This window comes from Pyrus communis, chromosome 13 (genome assembly GCF_041283825.1).
Source record: "Pyrus communis isolate YQ-2024b chromosome 13, ASM4128382v1, whole genome shotgun sequence".
In the NCBI taxonomy this organism is placed as follows: domain Eukaryota; kingdom Viridiplantae; phylum Streptophyta; class Magnoliopsida; order Rosales; family Rosaceae; genus Pyrus; species Pyrus communis.
The window spans coordinates 29,322,316-29,330,929 of NC_142577.1; the positions used below are offsets into that span (position 1 = coordinate 29,322,316).

Consider the following 8,614-nt stretch of genomic DNA (forward strand, 5'->3'; position numbering starts at 1 on the left):
TTATTTTTATTTGGAAAAATGAGAACGCATGTACATTTTCTTGTAAAATTCGGGCAGGGGGGGAATTTAATTTTGTTTTTGGTTTTTAAATAAAAATAAGTAAAGTGTAAATACCAGAATATGGAAAGCGTTTATCTGCAAAAGAAGCCCAGATTTACTTGATGTAGTTTAAAGCCGAAAGTGCAGAGCTGACGTGCGAACTCGAAGTACACTTAACTCTTCGCTTCCGGAGGGGAGACTCATTCGGACATTCATCTGATCTCGAACACGACGCCACTTTGCTGTCTCACCGTGCATGCCCTCTTCTTTCCTCCTCCTCCTCCACCCATCTCCTCCGTCTCTGCAATTCCCTCACGCGTCGTCGCCGTCGCCTTCACATCCCAAACTGATTGCCTCCTCCTCCAAACCCTCACTCCTGGCGATGAAGGATCGGCCTCCTTCCTCGTACGGCTCCGTCTACGTCCCTCCCCACCACCGCCTCCGCTCCGCCATTACCACCCCCAATTACACCTCCCCTACTTCAGTCGGCTCCAAGCTCCGCGACAACCAGACTGCTGCTGCTCTCAACCAGAGGAGCAGCACCAATGGTGTTCTGGCGTACTACCAGACTCAGCAGCAGCAGTTTCAGAAGCCCAAGCTTCAGCACTCTTCCGCTTACGACGACGGCGTTTCCGAGGAAGGCTCCGATCGCGAAGCTGAGTTGCCGTCGCATCCGGTGAGGTTTTTGTAGGTGAATTGTGCGCGCGTGTAGAGTTGTTAAATGGGGAATCCGCGTGTTTACTAAGTGTGAATTGGTAATCGGGTTTCATTTAGGGCTCAGACTCTGAAGTTTTGAGTGGTAGCTGGGTGTTTCAATTTTAGCTTTTAATTTGGTTGTTGATTGAGTCGTTTACCGATTGCGATGTGAAATGCTGTGTCGATTTTCGATATGAATTGCTGGTAGTTTATCCGAAGCTTAATGCGATTAGGTTGCGGATGGTCTTACCATTGCATACTCAAAGCCATTTCAAGTACGCATTGACCGATAAGAAAATCACTTTAGCCGGTTGGAATGGGGAGTTTTGCAACCACATTTCCTCGCAGTTTGGAAATAGTATATGATGGAGTGGTTTCCTTTGCCCTGTATGAAGTTCTTATCAGCTGCTAATCGCTCAAAATGGCATACTGTGTAGCCTTTTCAAGCCCTTACATCTTAAATTAATCCAAGGCATACCATTATGACTGTTTTATTAACGCATCAAAGCATGATGTTTACGGAGATTTCTATCCAGTTGAAAGGTCTAACATATATAAATGCTTTTGGTATTTGTTTATCTGAACATTGCAGACACAGAGTCCTTACTCATCTGATAATGAGTGGGAACGGAAATTAACCATGCTGTTATGTGACAAGGAGAAGCAAGAGTTGGTTACAAGGGAGAAAAAAGATAGATGCAACTTTGAGAAAATAGCTGCTTTGGCAAGCAGAATGGGGCTTTATAGGTATCTTTGGTTTTTGTCAGCATGTAAGTGTTTTGATAACTTTATAGAAGTCTGACCGTAAGTATCTTTGACAGCCATCTGTATTCGAAAGTTGCTGTGTTTAGTAAGGTCCCACTGCCAAACTACAGATTTGACCTGGATGATAGGCGCCCTCAGAGAGAGGTAATTCTGATTAGTTTACTTATATGAAAATGTAACAATAGATTAGCTAGGAATTTAGGACAGCTTCCCTCCATCTCATGATGTTTTTAATGCCTCAGTTTGTACTTCGTTCTACACGGTTCTTAAGTGAAGGTTTTTAAATTTGAAAGGTGACCTTGCCTCTTGGGTTGCTGAGGAGAGTTGAGGGATATCTTGGAGAGTTCCTTTCCCAGAAGTCTAGGACAAAGGAAGATCTTTCCTTTTCTACATCAAACAGTAGTGGCAGCATTGCTACTGACGAAGGGCTTTTTGAGCAACCAGAATCATTTGCGTCAAGTAAGGGTGTGATGGAAAAACTTCTTTGGCGGAGAAGTATGCAGCTGCATGATAAGCAACAAGCTTGGCAGGTTTGTCTTACCTTGGCATATTGCTCTGCACGATTCCATTTAGTGATAACTCATAAGATGAATCATGTGTTTTGTTCAATGTTTTTGTAATATTTTTTTCTTTCAGGAATCTCCCGAAGGTAGAAAAATGCTTGAACTTCGCAGAAGTCTTCCGGCCTATAGAGAGAAGGATGCATTATTGGCAGCAATTTCACGAGATCAGGTGTGATTAAATTTTCAGGAAAATTCATTCAAGATGTTTATTCTGACTTCCTAGTTTTACAATTCAGTAGTTGGCCTGTGTTCATGGTCGGTTCTTTTCTCTCGTAAGCGGTGGTCATTTTTTCTTTGTTTTATGGGTCTTCTCAAATGTAAGGTAGTAGATGTGGATACATGCTGAATCATGCAATTATTTTAATTCAATTATGCAAAGGTGGCCTGTAACCTGACTGTGTATAATTTTTTGGCACGTTTGTACTTGTAGGTTGTTATCATATCAGGTGAAACTGGCTGTGGCAAGACTACTCAAATTCCACAATTCATTTTAGAATCTGAGATAGAAGCTGTTCGTGGAGCTGTTTGTAGTATTATATGTACACAGCCTAGACGAATATCTGCTATGTCTGTTTCTGAAAGAGTTGCTTCAGAGAGAGGGGAGAAATTGGGTGACTCGGTTAGTTTCCTGGCATACTTGATCAAATTATTACCCTTCAGATAAAAAGAACTGATGTTTTCCTTTTCTTTTAACCTTTCCAAGCATTCCTTTGGTCTTAGGTTGGGTATAAGGTTCGGTTAGAAGGTATGAAGGGGAGGGACACTCACCTTCTCTTTTGCACCACTGGCATTTTGTTGAGAAGATTACTAGTTGATAGAAATTTGAAAGGTATATCTCATGTGATTGTGGATGAAATTCATGAACGTGGAATGAATGAAGGTAAATTATAGCTAGATCAAGGCTTCAATTTTCGAAGATAAGGGGTGATTTCTCACTGGAAATAATTTGATGCCAGATTTTCTGCTTATTGTTCTCAAGGATCTCCTTCCTCTGCGACCAGAACTTAGGCTGATTTTGATGAGTGCAACCCTAGATTCTGAGCTTTTCTCATCCTACTTTGGTAGAGCTCCGATAATTCATGTTCCAGTAAGTTAAAAATTCCTGTGCATTTGCGTTAAAAAATGTGTATTTCCTTTTATGTTTGAGGGGTTTTATGCATGAATGCATATTTCTATTTGTTTCATGAGGGAAGTCTTATTGATGATTGCAGAGGTAGATAATAATGTCTAATATGGTTAGTCTAATAATAATGTCTAATATGGTTAGTCTATCTTTGTTGTTTTCCTCTAAACTAGGGTTTTACATATCCAGTTCGAACTCATTTTCTGGAGGATGTTCTGGAAATTACGGGATGCAAATTAACGCCATACAATCAGATTGATGATTATGGTCAAGAAAAGATGTGGAAAATGAGCAAACAGGCGCCAAGAAAGAGGAAAAGCCAAATTGCTTCTGTTGTTGAGGTATACAAGTTACTGCATAAACGGTTTTGTTCTTTTTCATTTTCTGTATCTTCTCATTTTTGCTCTCATGGAATGTATTCAGGATGCACTTAAAGCAGCCGATTTTAAGGAGTATAGTCCGGAGACTCGGGAGTCTCTAGCATGTTGGAATCCTGATAGTATCGGTTTTTATCTCATCGAGTATCTCTTGTGCAATATCTGTGAGAGTGACAAGCCTGGTGCCATTCTAGTTTTTATGACTGGGTGGGATGACATCAATTCTCTGAAGGAAAAGTTACATGCCAATCCTCTATTAGGTGATCCAAGCCAAGTCTTGTTACTAGCATGCCATGGTTCTATGGCAAGTACTGAGCAGGTAAATTTTTTAGTGCCCTGATAATTGCACTATCTCTAGCATAATTTGTTTGCGTATGCTTGTAGTACGCTGTTCAGGCATGTATTTTTGTTTATGGTAATTAATTAATTAATGCTGCCATAATTTGTGTTCAACTTTAGTGAATGAAAGAATTACTACCAAATCTACTCTCTAGCCCATTTTCAAATGGTGGTTTCTCATGGTTTCTCATATTTGTATTGTTTCCATGTTGACTGCATGCAGAGGTTAATATTTGATGAGCCTGAGGATGGAGTGAGGAAGATAGTGCTGGCTACTAATATTGCTGAGACAAGCATCACGATTAATGATGTTGTTTTTGTACTTGATTGTGGAAAGGCAAAAGAGACTTCATATGACGCACTGAATAATACTCCTTGTTTGCTTCCTTCCTGGATTTCCAAGGTTTCTGCCCAACAAGTAAGGATGTGTTCTGGCTGAAGTTTTTTGTCTCTTAGATGAAATCTATTCCTAGGTTGTTGACCTACATCGTTGTGTGCACGCATGTGTGGTAGAATGAGTAGCAGAAATTATTTTTATAATTAGACAAGTTCCATTAAATTAACAGTTTTTCTTTATAATTCTCTTGAGATCATTAGAGTTTCTGTGTAAACAGTAAACACCCAACAGGGGCAACAGGCTATAAACGCTTATTTACATGTTGTTCTTTCTATATGTGTGTGCATGCTTATGTGATTTCATGTGGGCCACTTTGATTTTCCTTAATGTTCAGTACATTTCAAGTTTCAGTCTGTTACCTTGATTAATTACGCTCCTCTCTGCTTATATATTGTAGAGAAGAGGAAGAGCAGGACGTGTCCAGCCCGGGGAATGTTATCATCTCTATCCTAGATGTGTGTATGACGCATTTGCAGAGTATCAGTTACCGGAGATTTTGAGGACACCTCTGCAGTCTCTCTGTCTGCAAATAAAAAGTTTAAACCTCGGAAGCATTTCTGAGTTCTTATCTAGGGCTCTGCAGTCACCAGAGTTACTTGCGGTAACAGTCTATTTTATATTTATCGACCTAATATTTTTTAACTTAAATCTTCAGTTGCACAATTTTTTGTTGCTGAAGGCTTATTGAGAATAGTTGTAATTTGCTTTTCATTGTAGCTCTACTTTCTTGCACTAATTAAGCTTGTTAATTCCTTAGCATTCAGTGCATATGCTTATTAATGTCTGTCATGATATCTTAGTGGCATATGGTGCTTTAGTTGCACCCTGCACACGTGCAGCTCAAGGCTTACCCCAAATTGTTCCTCCTGAAATTATGTTGTGCTTATTCTCACTCACATTTTGCTGCTTGTCTGCAATTCACATTTTTTCTCTTGATATCTTTTACAGGTGCAAAACGCCATAGAGTATTTAAAGATCACTGGGGCCTTGGATGAGAAAGAGAATCTGACTGTTTTAGGTGGGAAGATATGTCTTATTTCAATTATGCACTGTGATGCTTGCAACTCTTTGTAATGGTTGAGAGATTAAATTTGAAAGTCATAAACCTAATGCAGTCTAAATCACTTGACAGGACGCTATCTAACTATGCTTCCTGTGGAGCCAAAACTTGGAAAGATGCTCTTGCTAGGCGCCATTTTCAACTGCCTGGATCCAGTTTTGACTATTGTTTCTGGGCTTAGTGTCAGAGATCCTTTCCTAACACCATTTGACAAGAAAGACGTAAGCCACTCTCCATTCTCATTATATCTATCATGCTCTTTATTTCTTGGACAGAAATGGAGTGGAGGCAAATTGAGATAAATGCTTTGTTGGCTGAAGTTTTTTTTAGTCTTTTTGGGTGGAGGCGCAACATCGTAAAGTTGCATCAGATTTATAATTTGCCACTGTGTCATTATCATTAGAAACAATTTAAGGTTATTGTATTTGTTTGTCTTTGTAGCTTGCTGAGGCTGCAAAATCTCAGTTTTCCCGAGATCATAGTGATCACCTTGCACTTGTGCGGGCCTATGAGGGCTGGAAGGTTGCTGAAAGAGACTTTGCTGGATATGACTATTGCTGGAAGAATTTTCTTTCAGCACAATCGATGAAAGCTATTGATTCCCTTAGGAAGGAGTTCTTCTCTTTGCTTAGGGATACTGATCTTGTTGATGCCAACACCACCACTCATAACGCATGGAGTTATGATGAGCATCTCGTCCTTGCAGTTATTTGCTATGGCCTGTATCCTGGAATCTGCTCTGTTGTGGTAAGCACAGATCCATTTTCTTTTCCTTCCGCATTATAATTAAGCAGGATATAAGCTGTTCACTTCTCTAAAAATTTTATGCTGTCATTCTCCTCCCTCTGTTGGATTCATGATGGTTATCTCATGATTAACCCGTGTCTTACTAATCAAATTGGTAAGAAAGTTAAGTTAGCCACATGAATGTAACTGAAATTGCTTTATCAGTTTCAGTGTTTGTTCATGTGTATGGTTTGTCCGATACACATAAGCATGATTGAATTCTTGTATAATTTTCTTGAGGACTTGCATAAATTGATATGCAGCACAATGAGAAGTCATTTTCACTGAAGACAATGGAGGATGGGCAGGTGCTGCTATACTCGGTAAGCATTCTTGTGCATCAGATTAAGAAAAAGATGGCCCCAATTCTGTTTCTATTTAATCTCATGTTCTTTTTCATTTGTTTAGAACTCTGTCAATGCTAGGGATTCTAAAATTCCATATCCATGGCTGGTTTTCAATGAGAAGATAAAGGTGAACTCTGTTTTCCTACGGGATTCAACAGCTGTGTCTGACTCAGTGCTCCTCCTATTTGGTGGAAGTTTTTCGAAAGGGGATACCGTACGTATTTCGTTTCTGGTGTTTTCTGGATGTGTCAAGTAACTTATTTTCTGATTGTGGGAGTGGGGACATACTTATGCATGCTCGATTATGTCTATTTTCTGTTATCGTTATTGCTCCTTATTTAGTGATATAGTGTGATATATTTCCTGTTCTGCTAGGATGGACACTTGAAAATGCTGGGAGGATATTTGGAATTCTTCATGAAGCCTGCTGTAGCAGAAATGTATCAATGCTTAAAAGGGGAACTTGACCAGTTAATTCAAATCAAAGTAAGTGAAGCTATTACGAACTTAGTTTCTCCTAAGTTTTGACCTGAAGGAGCTCTGTTGTTTCTGTTCTTGTAGTGTACTTATTTATTATGTATAAATATATATTTTATTATTTTAGGCCTCTTTCTAATTTACTTTCCCAGTTGCCAGTTGATGTGAGGTTTGAATATATTTTCTTCGCATGTTACCTCTGGCTAATGTCGAATATTGTGAATCCTGAACAGCTACTGAACCCCAGGATGGACACACACAGTTACCATGAACTTCTTTCTGCAATGCGGTTGCTGATTTCGGAGGATCAAGGCGAAGGTAGATTTGTGTTTGGCCGCCAGGTCCTTGCACTCTCAAAGTCAAAGCCATCTGTGGTGGCAGCACAGCCATCCTTAGTTTCAAGAACTGAAAGTGGACCCGGGGGTGACAATTCTAAGAGTCAGCTCCAGACATTGCTCACACGAGCAGGATACAACGCACCTACCTACAAAACTATGCAACTGAAGAACAGCCAGTTCCGAGCTACAGTGGAGTTTAACGGAATGCAAATTATGGGCCACCCGTGTAACAACAAGAAGAGTGCAGAAAAAGATGCGGCAGCGGAGGCCATTCAGTGGCTGGTGAGTGGAACACAAATGGGCCATGAGGACATCAAGCACATGTCAATGATGTTAAAGAGAAGCAAAAAGGACCACAATTAAATAAACTATTTGCCGATTTTCCCTCTCGAAAAAGGACTCTATCAGAGGGCGGTGAGCACAACTTGTGGTGCTTGCTTCGGAGAGACTTAGAATCAATGTGGTCGCAATGTCCAACTTGCTACCTGCCGCAGAAAACAGTGAAGGTCGGGCAGCATTATCACCACATAAAAGCCAGCAGATCTGGCCTTGTATCTACATTTTTTTACACCCACATTTGATCAGACATCACCAACAAATAGTTTCCGAGATGCCAAACTTGTGGTTGGTTTTGGCTTGGTGGATCATCTGCCACGGGACACAAAGCTACATCGAGCTAAAGTTGACGAGACGGAAATCGACATGTTTTGGCCATTTCAGTTGTTGCATTTGGATCAAGACACTGATGATGACCAAGAGAGCTTATCAAAGACAGGTGCAATTGTAGTTGAACAGTACTTAGAAAGCGTCAAGGGGAAATATACACAACGCATTCGCACAAGTAAAAAAAGTGATTTCTCACGCCATCGCCGGATCGGATTTTCACTTTGCTGTAACATATTATTCTTCTGGATAGCTTGCCAAGGCTAATGTACTGTAATCGTAACTTTCTTTTCATCCCTCTTGTTAATAACCAGCTCCTTGTTAAAAAAAATAATAAAAAAATCCATAATGGCTCCCAGTATATTCATAGTATAACCACGGTGAAATTGCCCCAGTTGGATTTAAACCGGTTATATTTGGACTCCCTCATTGGTCAAGCGCACCAACGGCAGAGAGAAACTTGCATGAAACAGAAAGCAGCATGCAACATGCGAGAGTTTTTTCTCGTAGAGCTGTCAAACTTGAGTAAGCAAAGAGTTACAAATTTACATGTTTGCATGTGGGAACCTATCCATACCCAATTGCCCATGACGACTTCCTGCATGTGACTGAAATTAAATTAACATAGGAGATAAAACCGCTGA

General features: G+C 40.2%; 1 protein-coding gene across 2 annotated transcripts; it reads left to right on the plus strand.

Annotated features, from left to right (window-relative positions):
• The first annotated feature begins 116 nt into the window (after positions 1 to 116).
• Positions 117 to 8,264, plus strand: LOC137737776 (DExH-box ATP-dependent RNA helicase DExH5, mitochondrial-like). Of its 2 annotated transcripts, XM_068477327.2 has the most exons (19): positions 117 to 715; positions 1,328 to 1,482; positions 1,557 to 1,644; positions 1,794 to 2,030; positions 2,137 to 2,232; positions 2,494 to 2,682; positions 2,784 to 2,943; positions 3,020 to 3,150; positions 3,360 to 3,527; positions 3,610 to 3,882; positions 4,126 to 4,320; positions 4,697 to 4,900; positions 5,248 to 5,317; positions 5,432 to 5,580; positions 5,801 to 6,106; positions 6,409 to 6,468; positions 6,554 to 6,706; positions 6,868 to 6,978; positions 7,203 to 8,264. In XM_068477327.2, the coding sequence occupies exons 1-19, from the start codon at positions 296 to 298 to the stop codon at positions 7,668 to 7,670; spliced, it is 3,633 nt and encodes a 1,210-aa protein (XP_068333428.2). In that variant the 5' UTR covers positions 117 to 295; the 3' UTR covers positions 7,671 to 8,264. The 2 variants fall into 2 exon arrangements, with proteins under 2 accessions (XP_068333428.2, XP_088538329.1); XM_088682203.1 differs by lacking the exons at positions 2,784 to 2,943; positions 3,020 to 3,150 and having other exon boundaries at positions 146 to 715.
• The last annotated feature ends 350 nt before the right edge of the window (positions 8,265 to 8,614 follow it).

Excerpts from the sequence above, each read along its gene's own strand:
- LOC137737776 (XM_068477327.2), top strand. The coding sequence starts at position 296 with ATGCCCTCTTCTTTCCTCCTCCTCCTCCACCCATCTCCTCCGTCTCTG. Across the intron at positions 2,031-2,136 it reads ATAAGCAACAAGCTTGGCAG|GAATCTCCCGAAGGTAGAAA; the intron begins GTTTGTCTTACC and ends TTTTTCTTTCAG. Across the intron at positions 4,321-4,696 it reads CCAAGGTTTCTGCCCAACAA|AGAAGAGGAAGAGCAGGACG; the intron begins GTAAGGATGTGT and ends TATATATTGTAG.